This window comes from Mytilus edulis, chromosome 13 (assembly GCF_963676685.1).
Source record: "Mytilus edulis chromosome 13, xbMytEdul2.2, whole genome shotgun sequence".
NCBI classification, from domain to species: Eukaryota; Metazoa; Mollusca; class Bivalvia; order Mytilida; family Mytilidae; genus Mytilus; species Mytilus edulis.
The window spans coordinates 59,074,507-59,097,099 of NC_092356.1; the positions used below are offsets into that span (position 1 = coordinate 59,074,507).

General features: G+C 33.1%; 1 protein-coding gene across 1 annotated transcript; it reads right to left on the reverse strand.

Moving 5' to 3' along the window:
- Positions 1–225: 225 nt before the first annotated feature.
- LOC139501527 (uncharacterized) lies at positions 226–4,330 on the reverse strand. The gene is made up of 3 exons (XM_071290640.1): positions 4,104–4,330; positions 3,360–3,423; positions 226–1,996 (listed from the first exon to the last, which is right to left on the reverse strand). Exons 2-3 carry the CDS (start codon positions 3,381–3,383, stop codon positions 755–757), a joined length of 1,266 nt encoding a protein of 421 aa, XP_071146741.1. The 5' UTR covers positions 3,384–3,423; positions 4,104–4,330; the 3' UTR covers positions 226–754.
- Between the last annotated feature and the right edge of the window lie 18,263 nt (positions 4,331–22,593).

The window sequence follows — 22,593 nt, forward strand, 5'->3', positions numbered from 1 at the left end:
GATCTTTTACAATGCACAGGCAAACTATGTCTGGTAGGTTCAAGACTGTAACCCAAGATTGCAGGAATTACTAACAACATAGTTTAACATTGGACCCTGAGCTGAGGGTCAGGGGGATCAAAGATCTTAAACAAAACTACTGAGACCAAACTTGATAACATTTGGTTTTGTATGAACACTTTTCAAGCAGTGCTATATCCATCCTTGATGAGCAATAACGGGGAACATACCTATTATATCGGGGTCTAAATTGGGCTGGCTTATGTAGCCACGGTTGATGTGAGCGATACAGCCTCTTAATAGTCTTTTGTTTCATATCCTAAAGTATTGGCGCAAAAAGTTTGTCATTAAACTAGATCCTTGAGTACAAGAAAGTAGAAACAAAACCATTCAAACGAATGCGATCAACATAGGAATATCATATCCCATTGGCAAACTTTTTTGTGCCGAGACCAGGCGTTACAAATCAGGCATGAGCTTTGTGTCAACACTTGCCCTACTGTTTGTTCCCTTGATAAATGTGATCGTATCATGCTGCACTAGGCGTAGAGAGTATTTTCTTTTATATTTACCATAATCAACAACAAAAAATCTAGACCAAGAAACAGTATATAGTAACTCCTAGTAATTTTGTTTGATTTAATTCTTGTATGGTAAAACCAAATATCAAACCTACTTATATTATATATATAATTAATTTCTAAAAAAATGTTTATGCAAAATCATTATTGTATAAAAAATGTATAGCAAATGTTCAATTCGGTAAGGCAGCAATCAATGTCCGAAACAATAGCTCTGCGTGATCGTATGATGTGATGATGGGAAACTGATCTCGTCTGTTTCCAGTAAGCAACTCGACAATGTTAATAAATTCATTGCTACAGCCATGCTCTGGAAAGTTCTCTGTATATTCCTCTATGAGATTGTCAATTGTTTGTAAGTTACATGGTAAAGGAAATGAACAGTCTCTTCCACCAAAGATCTCTGGCTGATAGTATAACATATTTGGAATACCACTTGGTGTTACAACTTCAGCACGTTGTCTTCTTATTCTATGTGAGTTCCAGTTCTCAGCAAACATGTCCAATTGATGTTGGATAACGGAGAGGAAACAAAATCGAACACATTCTTTATGTACTGGACACGATACATTAACAAGTCCAGTGTCTTGGAAATCCTGGAAACGGTTTCTCCAAAACTGGGTGAAACTCGTTTTTAGTGTACCCCAAAGCCTTTCTATTCTTTGATTTGCAACAGATCTGCCGACGAGAAAAGAATTTTGTCCCGACATTTCATCGTTTTGATTATGTCGCAACGATCTTTGTAAATCCCTCATTATGACGTTTTCTGTTCCTGCATCCGATCGAACAACCCTTGGAAGCATCTTTCTTTGTTTGATCCAATTAAGATACCAGTAACCGACATATCTGGGGTTATTGTTGGAGGGACTTGCTATCAACCATAAAAGTTTACGAGAGTATCCATCCATTGCCCCATGTATAGCTATGCCGTAGGGTTTTAATTTATCGTAACCATCGACATGAATCAGATAGTTTGGTCCTCTATTGTAGTACACTCTCCTTCGAAGAACTCGACGCGATCTGTTAAGTACACCCTGTTGGTCTATTGTTCTTAAGCAAAGCCTTGCTCTTGATTGTGTGACGCAAAGTCCAAAGCCTATGTTCAGAGTCCTCCACATATACCTGTATCCAACATTAGACAGGCCATTACGGTGTAAAGCCAGGATTGTCCTTACAACTGTAGGTAATGGCGACTGGTTGTTACGCCGTCTGATATTTAATCTTCTCTTAAGTCTTTTTAACATGGAACAACTCATGAATGTTCCGTGAACAAACAAGAGAAATCCACATATTTGAAGGGACGTGTAGCATAATTGATGATAGTATTGGACTAGTTCAGGCACAGAAGCATCATCGCCTGGGTAAGGTATTCCTGTAACGTCATGATCAGCAACACAAAGGAGACAACAGAGTAACTGAAACATAAAGATAGAAATTACACGTATGATGTAATGATAAAATAAAAAATCCGATTGGCTTGATATCTAAATAGGGTGTTCACTGTGACGTCATCAGCTTACTATAAAACTACTAGGAAATGCGCTGCGCCTTCACATTTAATGGAATACGAAATGGAAAAATACACAGTAAGTTTTGACAATCCAAAATAAATCTTCATGGCGATATTTATAACATATTTCATTTTTAAATTTACCCGTTATAGGTATCAGGTATAAGCATATGATATTTTTACATTTGAACATGTTTTCATTTTCAAACAAGAGGACATATCTTCTTCCAGCATATTGCAATCGAATAAACATTTAAAAAGTCATCTGATGCCTAAACGAATTTATTTTGTTTGGTTGATTTTTGTACCATATCTTAAAGAAACAACGAATAGTGTACCTAATGAATAAAATTTGTTATGAAAAAAATATGTTTCAATTTTTGCTAAATTTGTTGTAACATCATGCCTCCTTAAACATGATATCTAGTTCTTTATCAATCATTGACTAATTTATAAAATTTGGTCGCATATTGTCAAAGTCAATCAACCATAAAAACAAGGCCAAGATCAAATTACAGGTATCAAAATGACATCCCCTGGTAGTGGGGAACCTCCTTGTCTAATATCATCAACCTAAGTCAAAGCTAAAATTACACTTCAGACTATCATCCCCTTGTAGTTGGAGACGTTAATGCCAAATATTATCAACCTTAGACTTCTATTTCTTGAGATATGGACTTAAGCAGTAAACTCGGTTGCAAAATTGACTATTAGAGTTCTTCAGGGTCATTCAAGCATTTAAAATAGGTCAAAGATAAATGGCACATGACTGACTGGCAAGAACAATATGTAGGAAATCTGTATCCTAAATATAAGAACCTTACTCGTTATGCTTCACGAGATAAAGACATGAACAGCAAACTTGGTTGCAATGTTAACGCCATATATTCACCGTCGCCTGTAAAACCGTTGTCTCGCTTTTACTGCGCATGCTAGACAAAATATGAAGAAAACTTTATATCATGGTTCACTATATTTTTCGCTAGAGCCGTGTAAATGTGTGCTCATTTTTCCTATTTTGGTAATCCTTTATTTTTTGTAATTTTTGGCCGTTTAAGGTGCAGTTTTTACAAAAAATAAATCACAATACAGTATTAAACCTTTTTCATACTTTCCACGAAGATGGAGCTGATTAGTCTAAATGAAGAAAAACATTATAAAAACTATACAAGAAAGTTTTGACAAATTTTGTTTGTTTTTAAGCCAAAGTGTGTTGATTTGATGTTCGATGTCAGCAACATATTTCTTTTTTTTACTTTCAACATTACCTTTAAAATATTGCTTGATTCCATAGTCTTTGACCATTTATTAGACGGGCAGGTGACCAAGCAGCTGAAATAGACGATATTTCTTCAATTGAAATGTTTAATGAATAGCAAAATCTTCTAATCGGTCAATATCAAAATAAAGTGAACACATATTTCGTTTCGCATCATGCTTTTCTACCTGGCATTAGTGGCGAATCCAGGGGGTCCGGGGTTGGAACCCTTTTTTACATTTATTTTGAAGATCAATGCAATTGAATGGGGACATATAGTTGGAACTCCCCTTTATCGTGGGCTAGGATCCCCATACCCAACCCTTATAAATGACAAGATCCACCCTGCTAGTTGTGAATCAAATTATTTGTTGAGATTACTAATTTTTTTTTGCTTAGCTGTTATGAATTAAATGAGTCATGGAGATTGATCTACAAAGGACTCTGAAAGGCAAAAGGGAGGGACCATTCAGTTTTTTTCCATTTTTCATTGACAGTCGTACAGAACGGGTAGTGTACTTGTGATGGGATGGTGGGGAGAGGGGTGAAACCCTTTAAGTAGAATATATCTTTAATAATAGCAGACGTCTTACTCTAGATCTTATCACAGGTCACGTTAAACTGTAACTTTTCAATGCCCTTTCATTCAAACAATAACGTTTTTTCTCCCTATGATCTTTTTCATTTTGTGTTCAGTATTGCTTCATATTAAAATATAACGCTAAGTCTCCAAAGAAAACAAATATAAACTTACTTATGACTCGTTTCCACTGCTCCCGCTGATGTTGTTGCTGTCGATCTCCATCTTTAATGTGTCAGCACAGGAAGTAAAATACGGACCGTGGGAATCTGACCGTGAGAACGAATAAAGTTAACATCAAATAAGCAAGTTGACTTAATTAATAAACAAGTCGACTTCTTATTTTATGTCATTTACATTTATATTAGCAAGTCGACATTGTAATTAAAACTTTTTCTGTAGCATTCCGACAAGTTGACTTCAACATGATGATTTAATATCAAATAAACAAGTTGCCGACTTAATCAATTAACAAGTTGAATTCAACATGCCGGCTTCTTATTACTATGCCATTATATTTACATCAGCAAGTCGACATTGTAAAACAATTTTTCTACATCATTCCGACAACTTGACTTCAACTTGATGATAAGATTCCAGCTTATAACACACAACTTGACTAATAATTCCGACTTATTAGCAACAAAATAACTTTACAAGGGGTGTACCATATGCGCTTCCATAGGAATCTAATCATCATGTGGAGTCAACTTGTCGGAATGATGAAGAAATAATTGCATTACAATGTCGACTTGCTAATATAAATGTAATGATATAGTAATAAGAAGTCGACGAGATGACTTCAACTTGTTAATTGATTAAGTCGACAACTTGTTTATTTGAAGATGATGTAAAACCACGTGACTATTTTGGAAAAACATAGGTCTATTTTTAAATTGATTTCCATATTTCGTTTGTTTAATGTGCTTCGGCTGTGTGCGTTATTTTGTATGAAAAGGGGGAACGGCAGTCAAATATCAGAAAAAGTAATAAATAAATTATATTTCAGACATAAGGGGAATATACTCCCACCATGTAGTCAGGCCGTTTTTTTTTTCTTAGTTCTCAAATGGAATCAGAACTATACTAAATTCTTGAAAGATTCCACGGAACCCTCTCTCTTTGCCTGAGATTGCTGTTGACTCTAAAAAATTCATTTTTTCTGTAACATACAAGATTTAAAAAATACATTTTTTCTGTAGATGCTTTATCTTGATCTAAAAGATAACTCCTATATAACGATACACGGTTTTATAAAATAAATGGAGATTTACAAATTTATCAGGATAAAAATGTTTTATTAACTGCAAAGCAAAACTCTCAGAATTGTACTTAGTGTTATTTTGTTGTTGGGATATACAAGTTCCCGGCCATGTCCACTCTGAATTATTTCTATTCGTATCCATCTGATGAGTTAAGCCTTTTACAATTGATTTTTATATTTCATTCTTATGTTGTAATGTTACACCACTGTCCAAGATTAGGAGAGGGTTAGGATCCCGCTTACATTGTTAACCCCGCAACATTCTATATGTATGTGCCTGCCCACTGTCAGGAACCTGTTATTCAGTGGTTGTCGTTTGTTGATGTGTTACATATTTGTTTTTCGTTCACTTTTTGTTCATTAATAAGTTCGTTAGTTTTCTCGTTTGAATTGTTTTACATTTATCATTTCGGGGTCTTTTACAGTGGACTAGCCAGTATGGGCTTTGCTCATTGTTGAAGGCCGTACGGTAACCTATAATTGTAAATTTCTGTGTCATTTGGTCTCTTATGGAAAGTTGTCTCATTGGCAATTATACCACGTCTTCTTTCCTTATACTTATATAAAAATAAGAAAATGTGGTATGATAGCTAACATGAAACATCTCCAAAACATACCAAATCACTGAGAAGTATACAGCTATATGTCACTATATGGTCTTTAACAATGATCAAAACCCTAACCGCATAGTAAGCTATGAAAGATCCCGAAATGATAATTGTGAACAAAAAAAAAAATGAGAAACATAGCAATCTAAAAGACGAAGACGCCGACGCCATTAATACCGACGACTGAATTGCTTTGTCTCACTTCCGCGACATTAATGTCGCAGGCCTGACACTAATCAAATGACTAGTACTGTTTTGTCGACAAATGGAACACTTTTAATTATCTCACACCAGAGACCAGTTATTTGGCCAGTAATATCGATCTATTGAGTTATCCAGCTACAGCTGATCTTTTATGGTTTTTGTTGTGCTGTGACACGGCGGTCCCAGGTTTAGGTTGACATGTTTAACTCCGCCACATTCTTCATATGCCTGTCACAAGTCAAGAGCCTGTAGTTCAATGGTGCCGTAGGTTCATGTGTTTCATATCTGTTTTTTGTAAATTGTTTTGTTATAAATAAGGCCGATACATTTTTCGTTTGAATTGTTTCACATTTTCACGTGGTGGTCTTTTATAGTCGACTAAATTAAAGGCCGTACGACTGCCTATGATTGCTGACATCCTTTGCATTTAAATCTGGTAGCTAGTTGTCTTATTGGCAATCACACCACATCTCACAACTTTATTGAGTAGTGGCGTCGGCGTCTTCGTTATTTAGATTATTAGGTTTCCTGCCGATGTAGTTTTACATGTCATTTCAGATTCTTTCATAGCTTACTATGTGGTAAAGGTTTTGCTGATCTCCTTATTTTTATTTAGCTTGCGGATCCCTCCCGTGCTCTTCCTTCGATATAATTCACTGCGATTCTACATAGATACTAGGGAACAGGAAAATCTCCATTAATTGTTATAGGAGTTAATAATTTAGATCATCCAAGATTTTTAAAAAATGTTTTTTTTTTGTAGATGCTTTGATTTAATAGATCAAAATAAAGCATCTACAGAAAAAAAAACTATTTTTTAAATCTCGTATGTTACAAGAAAAGTAAAATCCCAAAAATACAGAAAAATTGACTTCACAATTTTACACTGACAGCAGCAATCTCATACAACAGAAGGTTCCGTTGAATCCTTCACGAATTTATCTTTATACTGATTCCATTTGAGAACTAAGAAAAATAAACGGCCTGACTGAATGGTTTCTGATATTTGACTGCCGTTCCCACTTTTCATACAAAATAACTCGCACAACCGAAGCACATTAAACAAACGAAATACGGAAATCGATTTAAAATAGACCTATTTTTTTCAAAAATAGTCACGTGGTTTTATCTCATCTTCAAATAAACAAGTTGTCGACTTAATCAATTAACAAGTTGAAGTCATCTCATCGACTTCTTATTACTATGTCATTACATTTATATTAACAAGTCGACATTGTAATGCAATTATTTCTTCATCATTACGACAAGTTGATTCCACATGATGATTAGATTCCAGCTTATAACACACAACATAACTAATAATTCCGACTTATAAGCCACAAAATAACTTTACAAGGGGTGTACCATATGCGCTTCCATAGTTTCCATACGAATAAGATTCTGAACGGGTATTTTGGGCTGCTTAAGCATTATTTTCTACATTGCTGATTTGTCCTTGGCCATTTCCTTATTCCATAACCAAATGAAACCGATTTATTTGAAATTCCTTCTTCCTAAACATCCAGTTGCCGATTATATAATTCCGGTTGAAGCAATGCATATTGGGACTTGTTATGTAATATAGAATATGGCGGGAATAGTGGCGAAAGATACCATAGGTCATAACACAGTAAAACAAATCCGACCAGAACAATCAACAACACAATAGACAGAAAACTAGTGAATGAGGAACATGCACACCTCCATACTCTCAGATGCACCTAATTGGTAATATGTGCTTGCTCCGATATTGGTACTTTACGTATTGTTAATGGCAAGTAAACAAATAGATAAAAGTCTTGTTGAGTTTTTTCTGATGCTGTGCTGTACACCAATGTCCCAGGGAAGGTACGGCTAATCTCTTTTAAACTTGTTTTTATATTAACACAGAGCCCGAACTTAGTGGTTGTCGTTGGTGAGTGTCTGTCAACAGTGTTTCTCGTTTATTCCTTTAGCAAAATTTAATGGTTTTATCGTTTGACATGTTTGACATTTGTGGAGCCTTTCATAGTTTGCCTTACTGATGGTTGATGGATTTTTTTGGTATCTATACATTAAATTTATAAAGACATATTAAAGCAAAACATATATACTTTTAAAATTGGAAATTATGTAGCACACCACATTTCAGTGTATACAGCGCAGGAAAACATCTTTATTTCATGTTTAAATTCTATGTTAAATATTTTAAGTATATTATTGAGACTCGTTAATTAGTACTAAACTTGATTTCATGCGAAAATGTCCACACTCTTTTCCATAGAATTGCTATTTATAAACACTTATTAATGTAATGTTGTCGCATCATTATAAAAATTTCTTAACAATGAGGCGTAACATAGAATTGTTTTCAGTCGTTTTTCGATAAAGGAAAGCATGTTTAGACGTACCTTTCTGATGTTGTTCTACTGTTCGGTATTTTTTCAACTTAACAACATTAAGATGTGTACATTGAATCATTAAACACCAAGTACACTTTTGAAGGTATACTTATTAAAAACTGAAAAACATTCTGATGTATGCGTTCAAAATATGAAACGCTGTATTGAAACTGTGTATGTTTACACCAGAAATGTAAAATTTATCGCATGTCTTTCACATAGGATACCTTAATTGTTTATCAGAATATGCTGAAATTTTGATATCGACTTTTGATTTAATCTAACAGGAGATTTATAGATCACATGTTCTGTTGAAACCATAAATGTTCGTGCTGTTTGTTTCACGACATACTCTTAGAGGAAACCACTAAATAGGCCTTCCGTTTAGTGTAAAGTTAAATATGCAAATTTTGAAACAGGTCACATTAACAAATATGTTTTTCCCAGTATTGCCAAGATGCTCAACGTATATAACATCAAGTACTTTACAATAAAATGAACTACTTTATATCAATTGGTTACCAAATAAGAAAAAAATATTATTTGGCAAAATGTACCCACATTACAATAAGCATATCTTCAAATTCTATCCGTACTAATTTGATGTGTCCCACAATGAAACACAATATTTTTATATTCTGTACGCAGTAGCTACTTCGTTTTTCCGACGTAGTCGGTATAGTTTCGGTTTGTGTCCTTTGAACTTAAGGACGCTAAACTATGGCAACAGAATACGCATGATCGAAAATCCTTTCTGTGATTGGACAAAATGCTGTCATGGTGGGTGATTTGGTTGTGTTTAAAAAAACGTCTCGTTAATTATATCGTGATGGAAAGCAAGTGAAAAACTATAAATATTTGAACTAGATCTTACAAAGATTTATATTTTTATTAAAATAATTGTTTCTCCAATAGCTCTTTGCATCCGTGACAGCTATTTATTCGGGACAATTATATAATTTTTAATGTAAACTTCGTTGTACGAACGTACATGACTTTTAGAACGCACCTACGCATGTGAGATTTCCGCGGGGTTTTGGTAAATGTAAACAGAAAGATACGAGGACCGAGATTACTGAACACAAACAGAGAAAACGTTATTTAAATGGTATCTTTGTGCTTTTGAAGGTTATCGAAATGATAGTTTTAAACATATACTCAAATTTAAATACGTCGGATATCTTTTTTAAAGATAGTTCTTGTTATCATTCCTTGCGATTAGACAATACGATGGTCGATGAATTGATCTCATACAAATTACTAGCAACACTTATTTTTATTATTGATTATTTTAGCACTACTTTCGACCACTGTAAAAATATGTCTAGCTAAATAGTGTATTGCCCCTTCAATAAATCGTTGATAACAAACAGATGTCTACATAATGATAATTGTGTTGTGGTCGAATTAACCAGTCATTTTGTAACACAAATTACGTAAGTAAAGGCAACAGTAGTATACCACTGTTAAATAGTCATAATTCGATTAAGCAAGAAGAAAATCAAGGTAACAAACTTAAACAGAGGGTAACACATCAACTATAAGAAAAAAACAACGGAAAAACAGAAACACTGAACTATAACATGTATAAGAAAAATTAACTAAATTCTTTTAAAGAAACTACACTTTTATAGGAAGATGATTGCACACGTAGAAACTATATGGGAGATCATATCATAATTAGTAAATTTATATACGATTCATGTAAATTTATTGATCTATTGAACACCTATTCTTCAAAGTTATCCATTTAACATTGTATTTTGATCTATACATATAGATTTGTTTATCGTTACTAGCATTGGTTTTGTTATTAACAAATTACAACATAACTAATAGGTATTGCTATACAGTTATGATCACTTAGTATCATGGAAGCAGAAATTGAACAGGTCCAGTAACTGCGAAATTGAATAAAATGTTTTTGAACAGATTGCATGTATAAGGAATACCGATCTAAACCTTAATTCATAAGTTTCATTACTTAAAGAGAGTCGAGCGATACCAAAGGGACATTCAAAATCATATGTCGAAAATAAACTGACAACACCATGGCTAACAAATAAATAGACTAACAGGCAAACAACAGTACACGTAACACAACACAGGAAACTAAAAACTGAGCAACACGAACCAAACCAAAAGTGATATCAGGTGCTCCGGAAGGGTAAGCAGGTCCTGCTCCACATGTGGCACCCATTGTCCTAATTTACGCTGATGAATACAGAGTGTGTCATGTATACTGACACTGTAGCGACAGTGATAACTTTGATAATCCAACATTTGATAGTTCTGGTCACTGTATAATAGTAAGGTTTTAAATAAATAGAGAGTAACTTCGAGCTTGATACTTGGCAACTAATTATAACTATTTGTTGTAACTAATATTTGGAAATAAACACATAATTGTTGTTATACTTACTTCACGTCAAAATGACATATTTTGATTGGATAATACGAGGGAGATAATTTTCTCTATCCCATGGCTCAGCTGGAGACAATTTTTAGAATGTCAACCTCTTGAGCTGACCAATCAAAAATCGATAATCTAAAGGACAATGAACTGAATTTACATTAATAAATTAAAGACAATGCTCATGGTCTTCGTATTGGCCTCAGAAGAACTTTTTCGTAGACTGTCAAAATAAAAAGAAATTGTCTTGCTTCCTTTCTTATTTTTCTGCGCTAGTCGCCATAGTTAAGTACTTTCAATTTAAAATTTAATAGAACAAGACAATAATGATAGAACATTCAGTATAATAAATTAATTGACACATAGCTAAGAGGGTGATAATGCAGATTGGTACCCCTGGAAAAATCATGGTCAACCTCGGCTTCGCCTAAGTTGACAATGTTTCCTCGGGATAACAATCTGCTTTATCACCCTCACAGCATATTATTTCATGCTTGTTTATTGTTGTATATGCACCAACCAATCCATAAGTGTTATGTCAAGAAAACGCGTCAGTTGACAGTTCAATTTTACAAAAATATACAGATCCAATTTGCCTTTAGGGATCTATATCGTATCAAATTTTCAGAAAACAATGTCTTGCAATTTTAGGTGGAACTAGTCCTGTCAACATCTCAAGCAACGCAAATTTAGACTTACCTTTGTGATGCTGTTCAACTGTTTGGTTGGCTTTCAAGTTGCCGATATCAAAAATTGTATTAAAACTTTAAACATCATGTAAAAGTTTGAAGGTATACGTATTAACTAAAAAACATTATGAAGTATGCATTCGAAATATAGCTTGCTGTTTTAAAGTAGTCAGAATGTTAGATGTAAAATTTATCACGTGACTTTTACATATAACACCGTAATTGTATATAAGAATATGTTGATAATTTCAATTTGAAATCGACTTTTAATCAAATCTAATAGTAAATTAAAACAGTTTACATGTTCTGTTCACACTATCAAAGATCGCACCTTTGTTTATCACACACCCTCTCAATAATGTTATATAAACTGCAGCTGTGCTATTTGAGCAGTCAAATTGCATTGACCGTATATTCATATATGATATACAGTCACTGACCGTATGTCACCTTGTTTATGACGTTGACAATATGTTTCTGTAGAGTTTTATTTATGACGTCAATAAAACATACAGGTTCGCGGAAATTTTACGTCTTCCGTTGAAAATTAAGAAATGATTTTTTTTACCCTAAGTGCTTCATTTAGAACAATTATAAGAGTTGCATTAATATTTCGGGACAATGTATGGTTATTCTATATATATACTGTAACCCTGCTATTTGAGCAGTCAAATTGCATTGATCGTATATTCATATGTGATATACAGTCACTGACCGTATATCGCCTTGTTTATGATGTTGACAATGCATTTCCGTAGAGTTTTATTTATGACGTCAATAAAACATACAGGTTCGCGGAAATTTTACGTCTTTCGCTCAAAATTAAGAAATGATGGTTTTTACCCTAAATACTTCATTTAAAACAGTTATAAGAGTTGCAGTATATAAAGAATAACCATACATTGTCTCGAAATATCAATGTTATTTGTACTCGCTTTCTACCTGTTTCTAAGCCTTTAAGTTGTACAAATAACATTGATATTTCGAGACAATGTATGGTTATTCTATATATGTTGATTATCGAGTTTTTGTAATTTGATCCAGGCAAGCATAATATACTGTAGGTTTTTTTTACTGCTAAAGCATGTGTTCTCTATTACTGATTTTCTCCTTGGCCATTTCTTTGTTTCAAAAACCACATGAAAGCGATTTATTTTTATTTCCACTGGACAAACTATCATATTGCCGATTATAATTCCGGTTGATGCAAGGCTGATCAGGACTTGCTAAGTTATAAAGAATATGGCGCACAGTGGGGAAGATACAAATGATTAAAACTCAGTATCAAACCCCTATAGAGTAGTCACCAACACAATGCACAGAAAACTATGGAATGAAGAACATGAACACATCAATAAACTCAAGTGACCCCTATTAGTAAGATGTTCCTACTCCACTAGTGGAATCTGCAATGTTGCTAATGGCAAATCAATATTTGTTAAAAAGTATCATTCTTTGCTGTCATAATTTAAGAATACGAATAAGATTGTAGACCAGGCCACGACAGTGGAGCATACTAGTATCCGTGGTCATCTGTGACAGATTTCTCCGTACAAATCAAAAATGCGTCCGTAGATAAAAAATAACACTTTATGTGTTCCCTTTTTTCTATTCGTTCATTTGATTTTGAATTCCAATGCAAAAACTCTTTCGATTTATCAATATCGTCCGAATTATATTGGAGCGTTCTGGTAAACATGACAAATACCTTCTTTTTTATCTGGATTTATTTACATAACCATAAGACGCCTTTCCTCACGTTGTTATTAAAATTTATTACAGGTACCAGAAACCAATAATGATCGGGTTGTTGCTCAAATGACTTGCATTAAATACAATAGTAAAAGGGTCGCATACACACACACATATATATATATATACCTACATACTAGCTAAATCGTTTAAGGTGGGTTTGTTTAAGGAAAACAATTTTTGATAGCCTTATACCTGGTATACATTAGGTAACATTCCCAATACCTCTCTACATGGAACGACCAGTATACGACTTTTAAAAGGACGACAGCGAAGGCCTCAAAGATGACACAGAAAAACGGGACATTCTTTTTTAAATGACAGATATGATTCAGTTTCATCAGTGTAACAAAAGAGAAATGAACACTGAAAAAGAAAATTCCACTGCGTACATCTATGAGCTACGGCATACCATTAGAAAAACTTATTAATAGAATACGAATAACACGTTGTCAATAGGGTGCGTACGAATCGCAGTTCAACTCACAGAGGTACTATCAAAACCAAAAGATAAAAGCCAAGGATGTATAATTATTAGGGAGGCTACTTGAACAAAAGGGATCATTGGTACGAAATGGTAAATATTGGGTACGAAATGGCAGAGGTACGAAAAGGTCAAGGTACAAAATGACTTTCTACCAAATAGAATAGTCAAATATCATATTTGGTGGGTGTTCAATGAATTTTTCTGCTCGTTTTGATGACAGGTCATATAGACATAATGAAATAAGGGCATGCCAAAAGAACATAACTTATGTTAATTATGTTTCTTTTATCATTGCGATAAATTAGGATGACTAAATAGAATCGCACTTTTCATGTTAGTCACGGTTTTGTGTATATATTAAAGGCAGAGTTTAAATATCTGATGCAGAATCCAAAATATCAGTATACAATACAAAAAGAGTATATATGCTTGATTTACATATGATGAAGACATAATCAGTTTAATTGAGGTCTGGAACTGGCATGTCAGTAACTACTAATAGTCCTTTGTTTATTTATGTATCATTGTTATTTTGCTTCGTTTCTTTTGTTACTATTCTTACATCGGACGAGAACTTCTTTTATACTGAGTTTTACTGTGCATATTGCTGTGTGTTTGTTTTGTCTACATTGGCTAGTTGTATAGGGGGAGGGTTGAGATCCCACAAAACATGTTTGATCCCGCCGCATTTTTGCGCCAGTCCTAAGTTAGGACCATCTGACCTTGTATGATGTTTGATTTTAGTTCATTTATATGTTTTGGAGTTTAGTATGACGTCAATTTTCACTGAACTAGTACACATCTTTGTTTAGGGGCCAGCTGATGCCCGCCTCTTGATGCGTGATTTTATCGCTGTGTGGAAGACCCATCGGTGGTCTTCGGCTGTTTGCTGCTCTTTGGTTGGGTTGTTGTCTCTTTGACACATTCCCCATATCCATTCTCAATTTTATATACACTAATAAATACAAAAAAGTAAGGACAAAACACAGTGAGATTATGCCTGATCAAATATCAATCGGTATCGTTTGTTTATCGCCTTGCAAATCTTTCACAATGTTACGACAACACAGTGTGTGTGTTTTTTTTTATTGCAGTTGTAATTTGAAGCTTAGATACCACAATGTTTAATTGGTTTAATACAGCAAACGATCATAAAGTGCATCTTAGTAACCCTATAACTGGTTATAATTTATGCGACTTTTAGCTACGGTTGTAAACAAGTGCATTTTCGACTCTTTTACGTACATTCTATAGATTTCTTTTACCTCTACTTTACCATACAGTGAAAATTCAATAAATTAAAGATAATGTAACAGTAGGATTACTTGCAACAAGATATAGATTGATTTTAAACAATAAAAATGGAGCATAGATTAAAATAACAAATGTACATTATGTTAAATTTGTGCAGCTGAACTTAATGAAGTTGTTTTGAGATTGACGAGTCTGCAGATGTACTATTCATGATGTTATCGTGTAGTTTGTTCCAATAGGTTATTGTTATTGATTAAAACATTTTTTTTTTTCTGGAACTAAGTAGTTGTTCTAAGATGTTGAAGCTTTTTTGTTTTCTATTTTTATATAACAGGACAAATCGTGAATCTTGTCTTTTATCAGAGAGGCTGTGCCATTCAAAGTAATGTGAAGCTTGAGGTGTTTCTGTATTCAATGTGTGTGAGAAGCAATACAACAAAACATTTTGTTGTCGTAACATTGTCACAGATCTGCAAGCGATACATTAATGATAGCCTGTTTAAACTTTGATCAGGCATAATCTCACCGTATTTTGTCCTTACTTTTTGTATTTCATTTGTCTGTATACTATTTTGGTATTGTATACTATTTTGGTATTGTATACTGATGGTTTGAGGTTTACAGAACACCCACCAAATATGATGTATGGCTTCTAATGACCTCTTCAAATGCTGTTTTTGTGATTTTGTAAGTAAGGACTCCAAACGGAGAGGAAATACTCTAGGGATGGTCTTATTAGGAACTTGTATGTCTGCTCTTAAATGGATGTTGATCTGATGTTTAGGTTCATCCTTAGAAAACTATAAGTACTATAAGTTTGCGTTCTTCTATATTATGTTTATTTGTACATCCCATTGAAGGTTGTAACATGTTCTAAAGAGTGATCATGAAATACATACATATTGTTTTCCATGTTGCAAGTTTGTCTAAATCTTGTTGTAATGAAGATACGACCGAATTTGATTTTATTGCCAAAATATGATTTTGTGTCATCGGCAAAAAGCTCCACAGTAGATGGAAGTCATACTTAAGTATTATTTAGTAAGGACAAGCAACAGATCAGTCCACGAACTGACCCTTGTGGAACCACAAATGCTACTGTTACTTAATCAGATGTTTCCCCCTCCATGCCGACTACTTTTTTTGGGATCACTTAAACAAATTTGTAGCCAAAATTTTGATTCCCTTTATATCCTTAATAGACATCTTCACAATAGTCCGAAACCGAAACCAAGAATACTTGAGTGAGTTGACCTTTTCGTGTTTCAATGTAAGTATTTAAATGACGTCACATCGATGACTTTATGAACCACCAATTCACACGAATCTATTTAAATAGTGAAGATTATCATTTAAACCTTTACTGAATATACTTATCAAGTAATATATTATAATTAAATATGTCAGTATAACGTTTTGTATGATGCACATCGATCATGAAGAATGATTCACCGAAAGGAATGTGCTTCAGGAAAGCGCTTCAAACGCACGAAATTTATCAAGACTTGTTAAGTGTTATTTTCATAAGAAGAACATTACACTACATCCTTTATCTAGTCTGGCGAAAAAGTCTATCTATTATATGAAATTGAATATTAAATTAGCTTTTTGTAATTACAAGTCGATTGATACTTTTTGACTTTCTTCATTGTGTTGCCTATTTTTTTTTGTCGTTGAGATTATAGTGTTGACAATATAATAGATAGATATAAAGATCAGAAGATGTAATTATACAACAATGGAAACAACAATCTATCATAAAAGAAAAGGACATGCATGTAGACAACACGTTCTCCGTTCGACTATCAAAAACGATCAAAACTCACATCAAAGTGTACTTTTTAAAACAACATGTTTAACTAGGCAGACTGATTTTTCCTTTTAACATTAAATAAACACAAATATGGCAACTAACAACCAGCTGTTGATTGTGGGGCTCTAACCTTGGATAGACATACACCAAAGACGCAGCTTTCAGATACCGTTTTGAATGTGTTGCCTTTAAAAAGCCACACATCCATATCTCATGCTGTGTTGCTAAGCATCTTATTCCCTTTACACATGATTGTAAAAGGTATGATCACTTATATAAAATTTTAGTCTACATTTGTATAACACGATTCAATGATTTATGTAAATAAACTTTATATTTGATGTCTGATGACCTTTACACAAACTCTCAAGTTATAAACGCCTAGACATTTGTCTAGTATATTTTGTTTGTTTAAGAGTTTTGCTTTTTTGCTTTTTTTTGTTTTTGTTTTTTTGTTGTTTTTTTGTTGTTTTTTTTGTTTTTGTTGTTTTTTTATTACTTTCTAAACTTGCATATCAAATGTTATATGTAATGAATACTTTGTATTCATTATTTGTTACTCGAGAACCAATGTTTGTAGATTTCATATTAGTAAACGAACCACGAATTTAAATGTCCAACAAAGTAAAAAATATTGTATAGGCTTAGTATGCAGACTTTGACATAACCAGTAAAGTACATTTTCCTAAATCACGAAATTGAAATAAACGAAAATAAATGAAAATAAAGGATGAATTACAATCTAAAATTTACAACCATTTAGAAAAAAAGAATCTAATCATTTTCAGTTCTATGGAAAACCAAGTAAATATTGCTAACGCCATCTCTGCCTAGAAGTAGACAAACCTTAGTGTTTCGAAAGATTTGAAAAGTTTTATGAACAATAATTTGTAGTTAAAGACCAGACCAATGATAGGTTATTTCAAAACACAAGGTGTTTGACCACTGGGCTAGTGATACCATCGGGCACGAAACGTATGCCTGTGGCACCAAACCAGTAATTGTATAGTAACTCATCACAGATACTACGAATACTATTCAAAACGCACCACGCGTTAATGGAAGGTAAGGAATATGTACATTTATTTATGACACAAAATTGATACACGCACTTAATTTTGAGGAATTTTGGTCCTCAATACTTTTCAGCTTCGCACTTTGTTTGGCCTTTTTAACTCTTTTGGATTCGAGCGTCACTGATGAGTCTTTTGTAGACGAAACGCTCGTCTGGCGTGATTACAAAATTTTATCGTGGTATTTATGATTTGTTAATTGACAATACACAGGAGAAAAACCCTAGCATTACTGGAAATTTTGCTGAGGATTGTTAAGAAAGGAAAGTAAATGATACACTCCATTGATGTTATTATACAACAATGGAAACAACAATCTATCATAAAAGAAAAGGACATGCATGTAGACAACACGTTCTCCGTTCGACTATCAAAAACGATCAAAACTCACATCAAAGTGTACTTTTCAAAACAACATGTTTAACTAGGCAGACTGATTTTTCCTTTTCACATTTAATTAACACAAATATGGCAACTAACAACCAGCTGTTGATTGTGGGGCTCTAACCTTGGATAGACATACACCAAAGACGTAGCTTCATATACCGTTTTGAATGTGTTGCCTTTATAAAGCCACACATCCATATCTCATGCTGTGCTGCTACGAATCTTATTCACTTTACACATGATTGTATAAGGTATGATCACTTATATAAAATTCTAGTCTAATTTGTATGACACAATTCAATGATTTATGTAAATGAACTTTATATTTCATGTCTGACGACCTTTACACAAACTCTCAAGTTATAAACGCCTAGACATTTGTCTAGTATATTTTGTTTTTTTAAGATGTTTGCTTTTTTCTGTTTTTATTACTTTCTAAACTTGCATATCAAATGTTATATGTAATGAATACTCTGTATTCATTATTTATTACTCGAGAACCAATGTTTGTAGATTTCATATGTGTAGACGAACCACGAATTTAAATGTCCAACAAAGTAAACAATATTTTATAGGCTTAGTATGCAGACTTTGACAAAACCAGTAAAATACATTTTCCTAAAATCACGAAATTAAAATCAACGAAAATGAATGAAAATAAAGGATGCATTACAATCTAAAATTTACAACCATTTAAAAAAAAATCTAATCATTTTCAGTTCTATGGAAAACCAAGTAAATATTGCTAACGCCATATCTGCCTAGAAGTAGACAAACCTTAGTGTTTCGAAAGATTTGAAAAGTTTTATGAACAATAATTTGTAGTTAAAGACCAGACCAATGATAGGTTATTTCAAAACACAAGGTGTTTGACCACTGGGCTAGTGATACCATCGGGCACGAAACGTATGCCTGTGGCACCAAACCAGTGATTGTATAGTAACTCATCACAGATAATTAGAATACTATTCAAAACGCACCACGCGTTAATGGAAGGTAAGGAATATGTACATTTATTTATGACACAAAATTGATACACGCACTTAATTTTTAGGAATTTTGGTCCTCAATGCTCTTCAACTTCGCACTTTGTTTGGCCTTTTTAAATTGTTTGGATTCTAGCGTCACTGATGAGTCTTCTGTAGATGAAACGCTCGTCTGGCGTGATTACAAAATTTAATCGTGGTATTTATGATGAGTTTATTGAAAATACACAGGAGAAAAACCCTAGCATTACTGGAAATTTTGCTAAGGATTGTTTAGAAAGGAAAGGAAATGATACTTTCCAGTGATGTAATTAAACAACAATGGAAACAACAATCTATCATAAAAGAAAAGGACATGCATGTAGACAACACGTTCTCCGTTCGACTATCAAAAACGATCAAAACTCACATCAAAGTGTACTTTTTAAAACAACATGTTAAACTAGGCAGACTGATTTTTCCTATTAATATCAAATAAACACAAATGGCAACTAACAACCAGCTGTTGATTGTAGGGCTCTGACCTTGGACATACATACAGCAAAGAAGCAGCTTTCAGATACCGTTTTAAATGTGTTGCCTTTAAAAAGCCACACATCCATATCTCATGCTGTGTTGCTAAGCATCTTATTCCCTTTACATAGGATTGTATAAGGCATGATCACTTATATAAAATTTTAGTATAAATTTGTATTACACAATTCAATGATTTATGTAAATGAACTTTATATTTCATGTCTGAAAATGTCATATTTTTGTTTACTACCGTCTACGTATGAGGCTTCAATATGTTATCCATGCAAATATTGTTAAAAAAATTTCCATGAATTATATGAATTTTTGCCAACACGGCTAAACATATGGTTGCAATTTCAATCGTTGAACCTTATTCGGTGTTATTTCATCCGTAAGTTCATTTCTACTTACAATGTGTAAACGAAATTAGCATGAAGTTGGTTATAAGTACCTGAATAAGATACTCAAATAAAACTTCATGAATGTCTCTGCGTGTTTGCAATGTCTCTGTAAATCCTTTTGTATAATTGAAAATCTGGTTAAAAAGGTGTCTAAAGAGTGATTTATTAAAATATAAACATATGTAACGTGAGGGTACCCAATTACAACTATTTTACAGTTTTTTTTACCTACATTTATTTAAAAAATGCTTAACATCACTTCAGTAAAAATCAAACAACTGATGCTTTGTTTTATTCCTGCTCATGTTTATACCAACTTGACAATAGTCAATGCATTGTATAAATTTTGTAAAAAATAGATGACCGTGACATATGTGTATTGTACATTTATAAAAGTTGACTTGTTGTGGATATTGCATGCGACCTTTCCGTTAATTTTACTGATATTTTTGAGGAGATCCACGCGTAGCCTCTGGCTGTTGGCAATCCTCTTTAAATAAATAAAGAATTAAATTAAATTTTACTGATGGTACTGGCTACTTCGTCTACTGATATATAATGTGACCCTTTTAATGTATGTTTATGTACATTTAGCAATGTTAAAAGTCGAACATGACATGACGGCATTTAGAAAAATACGAATTGTTTAATCTCTGAGAAAACCTATTAGATTTTCGCTGCTTTCTATCGCTGAATGAGTGCATATTGGTGCAACTTGGGTACTTTCACATTATGTATATTGTTTAGTAAGTTTCTAATACATTAGTCTGTTCTGATTAAACAATGAGGTTCCGATTACTTAAACATAAATTGGTTCCTTTGCAATGACATTATTTTAATTAAAAAGTGATATATGATTGGAAAAACACTTTAGAAATGTCGTGTGTCCGAATCGATTTCTCAAACTTTAACCTTGAAACCGAAGGACGTAAAAGCTTGATGACCTTTACACAAACTCCCAAGTTATAAGCGCCTAGACATTTGTCTAGTATATTTTGTTTGTTTAAGATTTTTGCTTTTTTTTGTTTTTATTACTTTCTAAACTTACATATCAAATGTTATATGTAATGAATACTCTGTATTCATTATTTGTTACTCGAGAAACAATGTTTGTAGATTTCATGTGTGTAGACGAACCACGAATTTAAATGTCGAACAAAGTAAAAAATATTTTATAGGCTTTGTATGCAGACTTTGACAAAACCATTAAAATACATTTTCCTAAAATCACGAAATTGAAATCAACGAAAATGAATGAAAAAAAGGATGCATTACAATCTAAAATTTACAACCACTTAAAAAAAACCAACCTTAGTGTTTCGAAAAATTTGAAAAGTTGAATGAACAATAATTTGTAGTTAAAGACCAGACCAATGATAGGTTATTTCAAAACACAAGGTGTTTGACCACTGGGCTAGTGATATCATCGGGCACGAAACGTATGCCTGTGGCACCAAACATGTGATTGTATAGTAACTCATCACAAATACTAAGAATACTATTCAAAACGCACCACGCGTTAACGGAAGGTAAGGAATATGTACATTTATATATGACACAAAATTGATACACGCACTTAAGTTTTAGGAATTTTGGTCCTCAATGCTCTTCAACTTCGCACTTTGTTTGGCCTTCTTAACTTTTTTGGATTCAAGCGTCACTGATGAGTCTTTTGTAGACGAAACGCTCGTCTGGCGTGATTACAAAAATTTAATCGTGGTATTTATGATGAGTTTATTGACAATACACAGGAGAAAAACCCTAGCATTACTGGAAATTTTGCTAAGGATTGTTTAGAAAGGAAAGGAAATGATACACTCCAGTGATTACCAATAATGTTTAGAATGCAGACTAGAGTAGGCATTTGTTTGTATGATAATGTCACCTCTACTGAGACCCTACACCTATTGTGTATTTTGTAATTCTTTCCAGGATATCCAACAAAAATAGAAGATAATTTAATTGCTAGACAGCAAGGTATAAAAAGCAATCATTAGATTCAATTTACACTAACTCCCGGCTTATCTGCAATGTCTTTTAAATCGTCATTTGTTACTAAACAGACCTATTGAATAAGTTATAAATGTGAAATTATCCATTGATATTAAAATAGAAATCTGAAGTTCGCAACACTAAGTCAAATAACGAGGTCAAAAGTTTCATTTCTAATAACAATAAGATACCATGACATTTTATATTGTTTTTAGACATTTTTAATTAATGCTCAAGCATTGGATTGAGTTAGTGGGTCATCTTTTATGTATAGGTTAGATTATATTTTGTCATGTTTTATGTATATAAGCCCGAGGCGAAGCTAGCTATAATTTAAGTTAAAGAAAAAAAAATTTCCTATAATGGTTAAATCAAAACACAAAGGAGAAAGGCTAGGTAACATGAAATATTTAAAAAAAAAACCATTTTTTTCCTATTCAAAAA

Excerpts from the sequence above, each read along its gene's own strand:
- LOC139501527 (XM_071290640.1), bottom strand. The coding sequence starts at position 3,383 with ATGGAATCAAGCAATATTTTAAAG. Across the intron at positions 1,997-3,359 it reads AATCAAGCAATATTTTAAAG|TTACTCTGTTGTCTCCTTTG; the intron begins GTAATGTTGAAA and ends TTTATGTTTCAG.